General features: G+C 42.3%; 1 protein-coding gene across 1 annotated transcript in view; it reads right to left on the bottom strand.

The window, feature by feature from the left end:
• RNF17 (ring finger protein 17) overlaps positions 1–17,246 on the bottom strand; it is a 210,234-nt gene that overhangs the window by 80,021 nt on the left and 112,967 nt on the right. The window contains exons 25-28 of the mRNA XM_074957887.1: positions 8,717–8,929; positions 6,742–6,892; positions 2,363–2,481; positions 1,440–1,530 (exon numbers count right to left, since the gene is read on the bottom strand). Of these exons, the coding sequence (XP_074813988.1) occupies positions 1,440–1,530; positions 2,363–2,481; positions 6,742–6,892; positions 8,717–8,929 (574 nt within the window). The remainder of the gene's footprint in view (positions 1–1,439; positions 1,531–2,362; positions 2,482–6,741; positions 6,893–8,716; positions 8,930–17,246) is intronic.

The following is a 17,246-nucleotide window of genomic DNA, read 5'->3' as shown; positions in this document are numbered from 1 at the left end:
CTTGGGAGGAACTCCCCAAGACCATCCACAAAGCCACCCCATTGTTTTCCTTCAAATCACTCCCTAAAACACTTTTCCTGAGATATGTACAAAATATTTTACAACTCTTCGGTTGCTGGTGTGCTGAGGCTACTTGTTATCATTCTTCCCAATATTATCTCATTGTTTCCTTGTACTCTCCCATCTGCTCTCTCTCATCTCAGACTTAGATTATAGGGACAGAGACTGTTTTTTTGTTCTGCCTGTACAGTGCTTAGAACTATGGGATCCAGGGCTCCAAGGCACTATAATAATACAAATACTACTATTCCTAACAACAACAAATAAAATATATTCTTGGCCTCTGTTGCTACCTGGGCTTTCCAAAGCAGTCAATGATCCTACAACATGATCTTCAAGTTATGAACCTAAGTTAAGTAAACACACTCAACAGAGGGCTGATAAAATGTTTACTGTCTAATCTGGTTGCTTCCGCAACCTACAAGTATAATCTTTGTTTTAATCTGATAAATGACTATATAACCTAGTGCTCTTCAATAGACTCTCTCTAAGTCAGACACTGGGAAAGCTGATCAACAGCTATGTTGATAACTCTATTTCATTCACATTCTAAACGAACTATAGCCCACACCACCTCACTAGCTCCGCATTAAACTTATATATATGATGGGCAGGAGGGGTTACAGAGTAGAACCCCGCCTTTCTCCATAGCAAAGATTACTCGGATAGACTATCAGTTACCCATTACTACTCTCTGGTTTCTCTCAGAAGAATGGAACTACGCAAGGGAAACCCTGTCTATCATGTCTGGGTCTGCAGATGTATCAGTGATCTCAAAGGCTTAAACAAAAAGTAACCCAAAATATTTGCATTGCATCTAGGGCTAGTAAGGGTCAAGCACCAACATAATATCCATGCCATATTCAGGTCTAAAACCTTCTGTCAAGTGTAAAGGAAATCTGAAACTCAAAATATTGCTACAGTGTCCTTGCTACAATTTGATAATAGTCTTTACTAAAATGGGATAGGGCCATAATTGTTGAGATTGTCAGCTTCAAGAAAACATTATGCCATTCCTAAGGAGCTAATACACCCTTAAGAGAACTAGATATTTTGCATTCCCAGATATATGTATTAACGATCAACAACAGATCAAACATATCCCAGTTTGACTAAATGATCTAGAAAGGACAGATTCAAACTTCAAGATATGTCCTGAAATAGCAGCTTCAGTGAGCAACAATGAACAAAACTCAAGTAGAAATGACAGCACATTTGTCTCCACCAGGTATGTTCCTGCAATTGGAGACTGATAATCTGTGCAAATTTCAACTACTAGCATGTTTGATTAATGAAAATGTGATATGTTTAAGTAACTAAAAAGGGGCAAACAAGCCTGGGCAGGAATGTTATATATATTTCTTATTTTGATTAAAGACCTGTACGATGATATTTGCTACAGCTCCAGTGAGGTAATAGGAGATACAATCACAAGCTGTTGCTGTCCACTGCTTGCTCCCACCAGCTGGTCTAAAATGGAACAAATGAAAATCTGTTTTAGTGAAATAGAGAATATGGTTTTAATAAAGGTTGTCAAAGGTTGCATATTATATATATATATATATATATAAAAAAAAAACAACTACCCACCAGCAAGACTAAAAACTATCAAACCGCCCTTTCTAAGAAAAAAAAATTATCCCAGTCAAATGAAAAGGAAGAGAAACAATAGTACCAGCTGCTCCACGATCAAAAAGCATTGTTAGATTTTAAAGAGGAACACTAAAGGAGATTAAGATGGTCTCAAAAATATAGAGAGAATTTGCAATATTTTATTAGGAAACGCACTTCAGAAATCTGTTAAGAGTCAGCTATATTAATACAAGGTTGATTTTCCCTCATTATTACAGGACACATGAGCTGAGATGTATCTGGTGGTTCCACTCTCACTCCAGAGGTGTCATAGCTTACTCACTTGGGTAACAGGTGTTTGGCCTTCTCTCCCAATTCCTACAGCCTACAAGAGGGAAGAATCCTTCTGTCCCCCACCAACAGATCAGGAAAGAAAAGCCAAAATCCTCCCCTTGTATTTCCAAAAGATCCAGGTACTAAGTTGCCTAGGAAGACCAAACTTTACGTACAGACAAGAAGCAAGCCAGGGGAGCCATGAAAACAAAGCATCTGTTCCCCCTGCCCAGTCCTGCAGTATGTAACTTAGTCGAAAACAAAGAACCTTTCCATCCATATCACAGTTAATGCTTTACTTGTATATGATCTGACATTAAAAAATACTTCATTAAAAAATTACAATGGCCCTACCACTATCTTACAGCATTATTCCAATATACAAGGAATAAATTACCTTATATCTACCAGGGAGCACTCCAGTGCTAGTGTCTCAATTGGCTTCAGCTTTTCATCAAGTTTTCTTAAACAGGTGATGTTCACTATTTCTTTAGCACCAAAATCATACAACACTACCTGTGAAAGATAAAAGTTCTGAAAAAAGTTCTGAAAAAAAAAGATGAAATTCTCAACATAAACAGGATATATCCTCTTCTAAAACAAATAAACCATATGTAAACACCTTTAAAATCCCTCCTGGCCAGAGGAAAAACCCTTTCACCTGTAAAGGGTTAAGAAGCTAGGATAACCTCACTGGCACCTGGCCAAAATGACCAATGAGGAGACAAGATACTTTCAAAGCTGGGGGGTGGGCTCTCTCTGTCTGATGTTTTTGCCAGGAACAGAAAAGGAATGGAGTCTTATAACTTAGTAAGTAATCTAGCAAGATATGCATTAGATTCTGTTTTGTTTAAATAGCTGATAAAATAAGCTGTGCTGAATGGAATGTATATTCCTATTTTTGTGTCTTTTTGTAAGGTTTTGCTGAGAGGGATTCTCTATGTTTTGAATTGGATTACCCTGTAAGGTATTTACCATCCTGAGTTTACAGAGGTGATTCTTTTACTTTTTTTTCTTCAATTAAAATTCTTCTTCTAAGAACCTGATTGCTTTTTCATTGTTCTGAAGTTCCGAGGGTTTGGGGTCTGTGTTCACTTAAGCAAATTGCTGAGGATTTTTATCAAGCCTTCCCCAGGATAGGGGGTGTAGGGTTTGGGAGGATTTTGGTGGGGGGAAAGACGTTTTCAAGCGGGCTCTTTCCCTGTTATATATTTGTTAGACGCTTGGTGGTGGCAGCAATAAAGTCCAAGGGCAAAAGATAAAATAGTTTGTACCTTGGGGAAGTTTTAACCTAAGCTGGTAAAAATAAGCTTAGGGGGTTTTCATGCAGGTCCCCACAACTGTACCCTAGAGTTCAGAGTGGGGAAAGAACCTTGACACCATATATACAATAAATGTAAATAAACGACAAGGCATTTAAATACGTAAGTGAACAAAACAGTGAGAAAGGAAATCCAGACAATGGTTTTAAGAGAATATAAAAGTATTTTCCAATATGAGGATGGGATGCATATGTAAGCTAAGAGGTGTGCTGGTCAGTTTAAATGTTTTTAGTTCCATCACATGTAATTTTCTCCGCACTAGACTTGTGCTTCCCCAAATGTCCATTTTCTGAAGATGCTATAAATCTCTACATTCATCAGACCATCATAAATGCCAGACCATTATCTTCAAGGAGAGTTCCCATCTGCTCAGATTTTACTGGAGATCTGACTGGCCTGATCCTCAAGTTTTTAAGGATAGCTCTGTTTCCCTCCATCCCCATTGAAGAGGCTGACCTGGGCCACTGAATGCAGCAACTCTTGTACTGCAGGTCTGTTATACTATCAAGAGAGTCAGTGATCTGAGTACCAACGATCAATACTCATCTTTCACTGCCTTATCTTAGATCTTGTGTACAATTAAGTTTTGCCGCTTTAATTATGCTGGTATAGTTAAAAGTGGCTAGTTCCCTACCCCAGCGCAGATGCAATTATACTAGTATTAATTATTCTAGTTTGGGAAGTGCCTATCAGCCTCCCTTACACCAGAGTAACTGTGTCTACACTAGGGCTTTTACCAGGAAAGCTATGTTAGCAGAAAATTACACCCCTAATAACTCGGTGTAGACCAACCCTGAAAGTGATATGAGTGTGATGAAACAAGCATCAATACAGAATCTTAGAAAATTAGGGTTGGAAGAGACCTCAGGAGGCCATCTAGTCCAACCCTCTGCTCAAAGCAGGACCAACACCAACTAAATCGTCCCAGCCAGGGATTTGTCAAGTCAGGCCTTAAAAACCTCTAAGGATGGAGATTCCATCACCTCCCTAAGTAACCCATTCCAGTGCTTCACCACCCTCCTAATGAAATACTGTTTCCTAATATCCAACCTAGATCTCCCTCACTGCAACTCCCTCATTGGTTCTTGTTCTGTCATCTGCCACCACTGAGAACAGCCTAGCTCCATCCACTTTGGAACCCCACTTCAGGTAGCTGAAAGATGCTATCAAATCCTCATTCATTCTTCTCTTCTGCAGACTAAACAAGCCAGTTCGCTCAGCCTCTCCTGATAAGTCATGTGCCCCAGCCCCCTGATCATTTTCGTTGCCCTCTGCTGAACTCTCTCCAATTTGTCCACATCCTTTCTGTAGTGGGGGCCCCAAAACTGGACGCAATACTCCAGATGTGGCCTCACCAGTGCCGAATAGAGAGGAATAATCACTTCCCTCGATCTGGTGGCAATGCTCCTACTAATGCAGTCCAATATGCCTTTAGCCTTCTTGGCAACAACGGCACACTGCTGACTCATATCCAGCTTCTCATCCACTGTAATCGCCAGGTCCTTTTCTGCAGAACTGCTGCTGAGCCAGTCGGTCCCCAGCCTGTAGCAGTGCATGGGATTCTTCCTTCCTCAGTGCAGGACTCTGGACTTGTCCTTATTGAACCTCATCAGATTTCTTTTGGCCCAATCCTCCAATTTGTCTAGGTCACTCTGGACTTTATCCCTACCCTCCAATGTATCTACCTCTCCCCCCAGCTTAGTGTCATCGGAGAACTTCCTGAGGGTGCAATCCATCCCATCATCCAGATCATTAATAAAGATGTTGAACAAAACCGGACCCAAGACCGACCCCTGGGGCATTCTGCTTGATACCAGCTGCCAACTAGACATCAAGCCGTTGATCACTACCCGTTGAGCCCAACAATCTAGCCAACTTTCTATCCTTATAGTCGATTCATACAAGCTATACTTTTTTAACTTGCTGGCAAGAATACTGTGGAAGACTATCAAAATCTTTGCTAAAGTCAAGATATATCACATCCACTGCTTTCCCCATATCCACAGCGTCAGTTATCTCATAGAAGGCAATGAGGTTGGTCAGGCATGACTTGCCCTTGGTGTATCCATGTTGACTGTTCCTTGATCACCCTCCTCTCCTCCAAGTGCTTTAAAATGGTTTCCTTGAGGACCCGCTCCATGCTGATGATGGATTCTGCTCGACAAGAACCCAAAACAGTGTGGACCGACGCATGTTCATTTTCATTATCTGTGTCAGATGCCACCAGCAGAAGGTTGATTTTCTTTTTTGGTGGTTCAGGTTCTGTAGTTTCCGCATTGGAGTGTTGCTCTTTTAAGACTTCTGAAAGCATGCGCCACACCTTGTCCCTTTCAGATTTTGGAAGGCACTTTAGATTCTTAAACCTTGGGTTGAGTGATGTAGCTATCTTTAGAAATTTCATATTAGTACCTTCTTTGTGTTCTGTCAAATCTGCAGTGAAAGTGTTCTTAAAACGAACATGTGCTGGGGATCATCCAAGACTGCTATAATATGAAATGTATGGCAGAATGTGGGTAAAACAGAGCAGGGGACATACAATTCTCCTGAGGAGTTCAGTCACACATTTAATTAACGCATTTTTTTTTAACAAGCGTCATCAGCATGTCCTCTGGAATGGTGGCCGAAGCATGAAGGGGCATACAAATGTTTAGCATATCTGGCACATAAATACCTTGCAATGCTGGCTACAAAAGTGCCATGCAAATGCCTGCTCTCACTTTCTGGTGACATTGTAAATAAGAAGAGGGCAGCATTATGTCCTCTAAATGTAAACAAACTTGTTTATCTTAGCCATTGGCTGAACAAGAAGTAGGACTGAGTGGACTTGTAGGCTCTGAAGTTTTACATTGTTTTGGTTTTTAGTGCAGTCATGTAACAAAAAAAAATTGACATTTGTAAGTTGCATTTTCACGAGAAAGATTGCACTACAGTACTCGTATGAGGTGAATTGAAAATTACTATTTCTTTCGTTTATTATTTTTACAGTGCAAATATTGGTAATAAAAATACACACTTTGATTTCAATTACAACACAGAATGCAATATATATGAAAATGTAGAAAAACATCCAAAATATCTAATAAATTTCAATTGGTATTCTACTGTTTAACAATACAATTAAAACTGTGATTAATTGCGATAAATTTTTTTATTTAATTGCGTGAGTTAACTGTGATTAATCGAGAGCCTTCCTATTAATATAATTGGAATGCAACACGTCAGTCCTCAGACACTTCCCAAACCACCAAACTCACTCTAAAGTTGTTCTGACTTTGATGAGACTTTAATGTTTGCAATAATGTGTAACATAATTAAAACTGAACTCCTCCGAAAAGCATAAATGATAAATAAGTACTGATACAAAATGAGCAAACAATAGAATGTGTCTACAGCTGAAACAGATACATTTTAAACTAATTTAATCAAGTCTTATGTTACTTAATGAGATATTTACCTCTACAGTGGTTTCAGAGACAACCCTGCTGATTTTGCCTCTTTGCCATTGGTTCAGATCACGTATACGAATAGCACAGTACATATCACTTTCCCACTTCACTTGCTCAAACTTGGAATTTTCATAGATAGCAGCCATCTTTTCCTGTAAACTAACATTAAAAAAACCCATGATATCTAAACCAACTCCTCCCAAGACTAAAGACTTATCCAGTGGTTTGAAGAAGTATTTACCCAATTACTGCTGAAATACTATGTAATAACATTTCAGTAACTTTGTGGCAGGTACATAGTATTGGAAAGGTAGTAACTATGCTCTAACATTACTATGCTCTCATAACCACGGAATTCTTTTCAGAAAACTCAGTCCTTTTATGTAGCAGCATTTCTAATCTATTCCTTCTGATACCGTCTTTTAATTTTCAAGAAAGAATATAGTCTCCCCCCCACCCTCCTTTGGTACCATCAAAAATAGATCTGGAGGGAATCCAAGTAACGTGTATTCAAGAAAAAAGGAAATGGGTAGAAAGAGGCAGAAAAAAGTGATTGGTGCAAAATGGCTTACTTTGTAGACAAACTTTTTTTAAATAGTCAGCAAAAAACTTATACAGTGATCAGGTGGCTAAGGAAGTTTGCTACATTAATATTATACAGTTGCTTTGAAGTCTTTACTTGAGGGATGTCTGAATTAGGTGAAATGACAGAGCTCAGTAAAAGATATAACCCAATTCATATACTTCTGTGGAATTCTTGAAAAACAAACAACCCAACAACCCGTATTATAGCACATAGACAATAAATATCACTGGTTGTTACTGATATTACTTTAGTAAGATTACTAATGAAAGAACCAGGGAGGACAGTTTGTCTTTTTTTGACAATGTTAAATTTCTCCAACCCCAATCCTTCTTACACTGAAGTCAACTGGAATCGCAATTTTAAAATGGGGGCTAGATCAAGCACTTGTGATGGGGTGTGCTCCCAGCACTGGCACTGCTAGAGATGAATTAGGCCAGGTGGACCCACTCAGCTAATTATGCTGGAAGCAGCTAATTAGAGAGAAGCTCACCTGTGCAGGACAGTTGGGGCTTCTGCAAAAGACAGGAAAGTGGAAGAGGAGGGGGGTGTAGGGAAGGAATTTGGAGTCACTTTCCAGGGAAAGGAAGGTGTGTTTGGGGGGCTGTAGAGATATGTTGCCTAAAGTTACTCCCTGGGAGGAGGGAATGAAGAGACTGCAAACCCAGAGGAATGGGGAGAACAAGGAGGTATGGAAGCAGCTCAGGGAAAGGCAGGAAGGTGCAGGGAACAGACCTTGGCTGTCGTGTAGAGGGTCCCTGAGATGGAATCCAGAGTGAGGATGGGCCTGAGTTCCCCTGCCAGCCACTGCGGGTGTGTCATAGTGTGGCAGTGAAGCAGAAGACTGCCTGATGCTGCTGGAGAGCAGGAACTTTGATACGCTTCCCCTTCCTCCCCCAAAAGGGAAACCACAGTAGTGACCTGGCTGGACAGCTGAATCACAAAGACGACAGCTGTAGCTCCCAAGAGCTAGAGAGGGACTGCAGAGGAGAAACTGATGGAGTGTAACCACTGGAAGTGGTGTGACCCTGACCGAGCTAATCCCTGAACCACCAGGAGGCAGCATCATTCAGCAGTGAGGATAGCAAGCCGTCATAGCACTATAAGATGTTTAACTGCATATGTATTTAGTGAAACATTTTATAGTGCAAATCTATTGCTTTCCACACTATGTTTACTGGCAGGAAGGGCGGCGGGGGGGGGGGGGGGGTAGGTAAAGAAAATGCAATAGCTTTGAAAACCAGAAACTGAGTACTGCTCCACTGAAAAATAGTAGTGTTACAGTAATTTGTTTCTTTTTTAATTGATTAGAGTGATAAGATACACTTTACAGACAACTCATAAGGCTTTAAAAATATTAACTGATAAAAATGCTTCTATTTTGCTAGTTCTTAGAATACCTTTTCAGTAACCTTTCTGACGACAGCCATTGTACAAAGATCTTATTTGGGGATACCACATGACTGATTCGCACTTGTAGTTCTTTGTTAGAAAGTGATCGTAAATCCTCATTCTTTAGAGATTTTATGTTTTTAGAGTTTAAAATATCTAATGTTTCGGTTTCAAAAATTTCTTCTAGAGAAGGATCCCATACTTCATTGTGCTTTGTAGCACTACCTTTGGTGTATCTGTATGAAAATGAAAAATACAGTTTGAGATTGAGTTTATAGTTCAAAATTTTACTTCCACTCCCAATCCTAATATTAGGTTCAGCGGTAAGGTGTGCTACTAAAATTTAGACAACAGAAAAGGCTAACGCTAAAGGTCTCAGAAAACAAAAACAACCCCCCCAAAACAAGCAAGCAACTCCAGTGTTTCTGTAGGGTTACAAAAAGAAAAGGAGTACTTGTGGCATCTTAGAAACTAACCAATTTATTTGAGCATAAGCTTTTGTGAGCTACAGCTCACTTCATCGGATGCAAGGTTACAATAAGCCCTTCTGCTAGTTTTTGCTTGCTTACTCTTGTTTTCTGCATAAAAGAGTTACTCACATTGTGCAGTAACGATGTTTCTTTGAGATGTGTCCCCCTGTGGGTGCGCCACTGTAGGTGCGTTTGTGTCTCTGAGCCGCCGATCGGAAATTTTAGATAGCCGTGTCCATTCAGCCCACATATGCTCTCTCCTTGTCTCATGGCTATCTAGTGCTGTGAATGTGAACTACCCTCAGTTCCTCCTCTACCGCAGAGTTTGTTCATGAGAACTCCAAAGTAGAAGGGCGGCTCATGGAGCACCCATATGGACACACATCTCAAAGAAGCATTGTTATTGTACAAGGTGAGTAACTCTCTCTTCTTCGAGTAGTGTCCCTGTGAGTGTTCCACTGTAGGTGACTCCCTAGCAGTACTCCAGATGGAGCGTTGTGGCTTCAGAGTCAAGTTTATTACTGATGTCAATACTGTGGATCTGAAGACAGCACTGGAAGCTGAGTATGAGTAACAGAATAATGTTCTGTGAAAGTATAAGCAGGGCAGCAATTTGGATGTCTGCATATTTCTGTGATGGAGACATTTTAAATAAATGCTACAGAAGTGGAAATGGATCTCTTGGAGTGTGTTTGGACTCCAGATGGAGGTTGCAGATTACAAGGACGAAATCCATTTTGAGAGTCTGAGCTGATATTAGCAAAACAATGAGGAGTCCTTGTGGCATCTTAGAGACTAACAAATTTATGCCCAAATAAATTTATTAGTCTCTAAGGTGCCAGAAGGACTTCTCGTTGTTTTTGTTGATACAGACTAACACGGCTACCCCTCTGAAACCTTTGAGTTGATATTGTGGATCCCTTGGCTCTGTCTGCAATTGAGAAGAACAGTTTAGGAGATTTCCTGAAGTACTTTGTTCTGTCCAAACAGAATTATAAAGCTTTCCTGACATCAAGAGTATGTAATATTACTTCTCTGTCATGGTGAGGCTTTGGGAAGAAGGTGGGAAAGTGAGTAAGTTGATTCGTATGGAAGGACAAGATTACTTTGGGGAGGAACTCTGGGAGCAGTCTCAGTGTGACCTTGTCTTTAAAGAAAATTGTGAAGGGAGGGTGTGCCGTTAGTACTGCTATTTCACCACTAGGAATGCTGTCTTCATGGACAGATACATAAGCGAGCACGTGGCCATGGGCTCAAAAGTTGCCTTTGTTAAACCTCTGTTAGATTAAGGTCCCATGGTTGTGGGGGACATCTGATTTGTGGGTAGAGATTACTCATACGCTTGAGGAATCTCTGTCATCCAGTAGGTAAATACTGAATATTCCTCTATTTACTGGTAGAAGGCCATTATGGCCGTAAGGTGTACTTTTAGTGAACTGAGAGATAGTACCATCTTCTTGAGTTCTAGGATGTAGTCTAGTATTAATGGGAGAGAAGAGGATGCCAAGGTAATTTGTTTCAAATTACACCAGATTTGGAATCTTTCCCACTTTTGTACGTAAGTGTGATGATTTTACTGATTTTCTACTATGTAACAGCACCACTTTCACTGCCTCAGAGCAGGAGTTTTCTATGCATTAGAACCATCGAGGAGCCAAGCTTTGAGTCGGAGAACCTGTAGGGTCAGATGATGGATCTGTCTGGTGTTCTGAGAGAAGAGGTGAGGAAGGGGCTGAAAAGTAACTGGTGGGGACTTTGCTAGCTTTGTTAGGAATGAGTACCATATTTGGTACCTCGGCCATGTGGGAACCATCTCTTGGCATGGGGCTGAAGGTCGAGCTTCCCTCTGCTTGTTGATGTAAAACACTGAGGCAGTGTCGTCTTTCAAGACCCGCACCACCTTGCCTGAGATCTGGGGAAGGAACACCTGGCAAGCCAAGCATAATGCCCTGAGTTCTTCCTTGGACCAGAAGCCGAGCCCTGAGACTGTCGAGGTGGGCTCCCCACCTAGGTCTGATGCGTCCGAAACCAGGCTTACTGACTGATATCGTGTGGCAAAGGGTACCCCCTTTTATTACAGAATGCGGGTCGCTCCACCAAATCAGTGGAGCCAGGGTGGCCAGTGGAACAGTGAGTACTGAGTCCAATTTGTGTCTGCCTGGAGAGTAGACCAAAGTCAGACACAACTGTAGGGGTCTGAGGCATAGCCATGTGTACTGTACCACATAGGTACATGCTGCCATGTGACCCAACAGTTTGAGGCAAACCTGGGCAGTTGTAAGCAGGTGGGCTGTGACCTGGGTAATCAGGTCCAACATAGTTTGGAATCCGGCCTCTGGTAAATAGGCCCTGGCGGAGTTGAGCACTGCCCCGATGAACTTTACTCTCTAAACTGGGACCAAAGTTGACTTTTGCTCATTTATTAACAAACCCAGTGCCTGAAAGGTGGCCCGCACTATGCCAATGCTGTGCTGAACTTGAGCCTGCGAGCGGCCCTTGATCAGCCAGTTGTCGAGATACAGGTAGACTTGTACACCTCAAAGTCTGAGAAAGGCTGCAAGCACCACCATACACTTTGTGAAAACATGTGGGGTTGCAGGCAGGCCAAAGGGAAGCGTGGTGAATTGGCAGTGGCTTTGACCCACCACAAACTTGAGGAATCTCCTGTGTCCATGGAAGATGGAGATGTGGAAATAAGTATCTTTCAAATTGTTAGAAGGGTCCCTGAAGAGGTACAGGGGAGGGGGCTGGAAAGGAGGGGTGGATGAAAACTGGAGGGTGTAACCAGCTGTTACAGTGCTGAGCACTGAACGGTCCAATATCATGTAAGACCATGCTGGGCGGAAGGGCAACAGGTGATTCAAAACAAACGGGGCGATGGATCCGGAATCAAGACTGGTATGCCTGCCTGGCCCCACCGGAGTATCTATGGGAGCCTGACTGTGAAGCTGAGGCAGAAGGTAAGGTATGACAATGTTTACAACTCTTTCCTTTCTTTTGTACGACTCCTGCCTGGAAGGCACTAGAAATCTGGACGCTGCTGAGACCGAAAATGCTTCCTGGAGGCTGGGGTCATGTAAAGACCCAGGGAGCAAAGCGTGGCCCTCAAGTCTTTGAGGTCATGAAGCTTGGAATCAGTCTGTTCAAAGAACAGGGAAGTACTCTCGAAGGGGAGGTCCCTGGACAGATTGTTGCACTTTGTGAGAGGGGCCAGATGACTGGAGCCATGAACAATGCCTCTTAGTGACCACTGACAGCATTGTTCTGGCAGCAGAGTTTGCTGCACCCAGAACCGCCTGGAGGGACATCCTGGCCATCCATCTTGCTTTCTTCCAGGATGGCCATGAACTCCTGCCTCAACTCCTGAGGCAGGGAATCCTTAAAATTTGGCCACTGAGTCTCACAGGTTAAAACTGTACCTTCACAACAGGGCCTGCTGGTTAGAGATTCGTAACTGGAGGCTGCCCGTCGAATAAACCTTGCAGCCGAACAGGTCCAGTCTCTTAGCCTCTTTATTTTTGAGACTAGAACTTGACTTGCCTGTCTGTCCTACTCATTTGCAGCTGACACCACCAGGGACCCCAGGGTGTGTGTGTGTGGGGGGAATGCGAGTACAGATACTCAAAACCACTGGCTGGTACGTAGTACTACTTCTACACCCTTTTTGAGGTAGGGAGCAGAGATAAAGGGGTCCTGCTATAGTGCCTTGGCAGCTCTCAACACCGCATCATTAACTGGCAGAGCCACTGTGGAGAGCGCCACTGCAGCCAGGATATTAACTAAGCTGTGCGCAGACTCTTTCAGCTCCTCCACTTCCCAGCCCCAAGTTTGTGGCAACCTGCTTCAAGAGCTCTTTATGGGCCCTGAAGTTATCCGGTGGAAACGGGTTACTAAGGTCTGAGACTGCCTGACAAGGAGATGACAAGGAAGAGGCTTGCGCCGGAGGAGGGGCTGCTGCTTCTTCCTTCACCTGCACCACTTCCATTGGGGCCACTTCTGGGACCTCGGTATCGGGGTCAGTACTGGAGTCAAGATCCGGTGCTGGATGGGAGGAAAAAACTGGCTCACCTCTTGGACACTACTGAGTATGAAGAGTGAGAAGGGGGCCCTGGTACTGGGGGAAACCCCCACAGGTTCCAATACTGCCACTGCATTGGCTGGTGGCCAAGCGGCGGTTCTGGGGCCGGTACCAAAGTCCTGTGCATAAGTTGGGTACCAGTACTTCTTCAGTGGGGCAAAGGATTCCTTTTTGGACTCCGAGGAGTATTCTTCCCTCTGAGACCATCGAGGCGCTGTAACTGCTTCCGCCTCCAGGCAGTGCCAGGGAACCAGTAACAGATGACGGGCCTGGGACCATGGAGGATTTTCCTCCGGACGGTGCCGTGATGGTCAGTGCCATGATGGAGCTCTCTGCCCCTTGATCCCTTCTTTCCCCAGTAGCCCTGGCTAGAGGGGAGCCTTGGGGGGTGGGCGGGATCAAGAGAGACATCAGATCCTTTGCTGCCTGGAAAGCTTCTGGAGTCAAAGGGGCCCATGGGCACGAAATCCCACAACTGCTCCTGGGAATTGGAGGTGGGTCCTGGACTGGACTTGGTGCTTTAGTAGGAGTCGCCAGAGCCAACAGGGGTTCTGGGAATGATGAGTGGTCCGGCAGGGGTCTCACTGTGCTAGTCACTCCCCGCTTTGCCTTCTTCGGCACTGGGGATGCCCTCTCATGGTATGCTGTTTCTTATATTTCTTTCTTAGCAAAAGCAATGGAGAATGATGCTGGAAAAAGCATGGCGCTGGTAGAGCTCTTTGCACGGAAGCCAAAGTCCTTGGTGCCGATTTGAAGCAGCTTCGCTCTGAGTATTGTCTGAGGGCTGCCTCCACCAGTAAGGCCTTCAGACGAATATCTCTATCTTTTTGAGTGCGTGATCTGAAGTCCCTGCAGATCTGGCACTTCTCCTTAATGTGAATTTCCCCAAAGCACCTTAGACAGCTAGAGTATGGGTCTCTCACTGCCATGGGCTTGCCAAAGGAGGCACACGTTTTGAACCCCGGGGACTGGGGCATGCCCAGCCCCTACGATGAAAGTCCCTCGACGAAAGGAACCACTATTCACACTATATACACTAACATCAATATACTACAAAATCCAAACCACTGGGAAAGAAGCCTTGCAAGAGCAAGAAGGATTGTTCCAAGCAACTGTCACGGGCAGTAACAAGGAATTAAGAGGGTGTGGAACTGGTGGCACCCCTTATACCAGCACATACACAGGCAGCTCCAGGGGGTGCTAGAGCTGGTCCTACAGATACCGTTACGGGAAAAATCTCTGGCAACTGTGCACACAGCATGCACATATCTAGCATGGAATGGACATAAGCAAGCACTCAAAGAAGTTAACTGCACTATTCACAGTATATAAAATTAAATGTATGCCTAAGTGTTTGAAGAATCCAGGTGAGAGTTTCTCCCAAGCACCAAATCCGGGTGGATAAAAAACAATGATTTTTAAAAATAAATTTTAAAAAATCTGATTTTTTTATTTAAATCTGATTTTTTTGATAAAATGCTTTTTGAGGAAAAAAACCTATCTAAAGATAGTTTTAATTAAGATACATTATAGCTCAAAGATATCTCATCATGGAATAGGGATTATAAATTCTAATTCTATAGTATGAGACAATATAGTCATTTAATTTTAAGAACAGTTTTGTAAATGAGTTCCAATAATTCACAGATTAGGGAGCCAAACTTATGGGGTTCCAGGGGCTTCTGTATAGATTATTTAGGTTAATCTTTATCTACCCAATGGGACTCAGTGCTCAGTCTAGAAAATACCATCAGAGATGCTTAGAGCTTTGCCGTTCTCAAACTGTGGATTTGTGTTTCCAGAGAAAACACGCTTGTTAACAGCAAAAATGTTTTTAAAACAAATAAAATGAATTAATGAATATATAGAGAGAGGTGAGAAATAAGAGACCTCAACCCTATTCTCCCCCTGCAAATCTGTGTACACTTACCTCTCCCTAAAAGTGCAAAGTTTCAAAAAGTTCAATGAATGGAAGATTGTTGGGGGCAGAATAGATCTGGAAAAGCAGAAGAAGTCTGGAGATAAATGTGAGAAGGGAGGGACAGGCAGTAGAAGAAAAAGTGAAATTGTTTGAGCAGCATATTCCAGAAGTCTTGAGCCTTCATTGATAGGAGATCTACCATACCATTCTCTCACTAGAAGGGAAAAACTATAATGGAAGCAGGCCGTAAAAGAGATCCAGTTTGGGAATATTTTAATGAAGTTCCTCTACCTGTGGGTAAGACAGGCATGCGTGCAAAATGCAAACAGTGCAACAAAGAAATGCAACGCCTGGTTACCCGAATGAAACAACATCACGAGAAGTGTTCCTTCTCAGGAGGAAGCTGTGTTGAAGATGATGAAAGGAACGTGTCTGAACATGCAGGATCTTCAGGTTGGTAAACTTTTTTATTTCATACTTCTTTCTTAAGGACTGTATGCTTTCATTCTGCAATATTCTTGAATTCTCATGTTTGAGGAAAAAAAGATACTTGTTACTCTATAGTACTATCATTTTAGATGTAGTTGTGATAAAAAATAAATAGCAAAAATAAGCAGATCATCTTTTTACAATTTCACCTTTAAAATAGTACTGAGTGTCAGTGAATGCAATGAGTAATACTAAATGAGCAGTATGTTAAAAATAATTAAATCACTCCATTGACTTATTTTATTTAGGAGAATCCATACTCAACATACAGGATTCTGAAGACCATCTGCCTTCAAGATCACCATCATTTTCTATAGTTTCAGAGTTATCTGCCAATGACAGTGTTTCAGTCACATCGTGTATGTCACAGAGCCACAGTATCACCTGCAGCAATAAATAAATAAACCTCCATCGTCCAGAAACAACGATAGATAAATTGGTGATAAGAACCAGCAGATTACAAAAAGAGGTAATTGATGAAAAAATTGCCCGATATGTTTATGCAACAAACTCTCCTTTCCGTATGATTGAGAACCCACACTTCATTAACATGGCTGAGTCGTTAAGACCAGGATACAGTCCACCCAACAGAGCAGATGTCACAGGCAAATTGCTGGATAAAAGTGTATGAAAGAGAAATTGAGCAGTGTGCAAAAGGTCTAGAGGGTAAAATTATTAACCTGAATCTTGATGGGTGGAGCAATGTCCACAATGATCCTGTTGTATGTGCTTGTGTGACAACAGAAAAAGGGAATGTATTCCTTACAGAAACAACTGATACATCAGGAAATGCACACAGAGCAGAATACTTACAAGTAGCAATTAGTAAAAGCTATAACAAACTTTGGGGAAAAAATTCAAATGTCTTGTATGCAGCTTGGTCACAGACAATGCTGCAAATGTATCCAAGATGAGAAGAAATTATTTAGAAGAGAGTCCCAAGCTAGTAACATACAGTTGCAGTACTCATTTGATGTACCTCCCAGCCAAAGACTTCAGTGTTCCAGAAATAAAGGCTAATGTTGTTGAAATTGAAAAATACTTCTGTAACAACCACTTTGCAGCAGCTGCTCTGAAAAAAGTGGGAGGAACCAAGCTAAGTCTCCCACAAGACGTGCGATGGAACTCAGTAATGGACTGTTTTGAGCACTATATCAAGAACTGGCCTAATCTGACAACGGTTTGTGAATGAAATTGTGAAAAAAATAGATGGCACTGTCACAGCCAAAGTTCTCAACATTGGGCTTAAGAGAAATGTTGAACACATGTTGAGTACCCTGAAGCCTATTTCTGTAGCCTTCAACAAAATGCAGGGAAATAGCTGTTTTATTTCTGATGCTGTTGAAATCTGGAAGGAACTGAGTGAGATCTTAAAGAGACATATGCAATGACAGAGTTAAATTACAAGAGTTAAAAAAACGAATGGGACAAGCACTATCGCCAGCTCATTTTCTTGCAAATATTCTCAATACTCTGTATCAGGGTCAAACCTTAACTGCTGCTGAAGAAGAGGAGTTGCCTATGACATGGACATCCAGCAATCATCCCTCTATAATGCCAACTATAATAAACTTCAGAGC

Source organism: Natator depressus, chromosome 1, assembly GCF_965152275.1.
Source record: "Natator depressus isolate rNatDep1 chromosome 1, rNatDep2.hap1, whole genome shotgun sequence".
Lineage (NCBI taxonomy): Eukaryota > Metazoa > Chordata > Testudines > Cheloniidae > Natator > Natator depressus.
The sequence above is the reverse complement of the archived record's forward strand: the minus strand, read 5'-3'. Positions and strand labels throughout refer to the sequence as shown.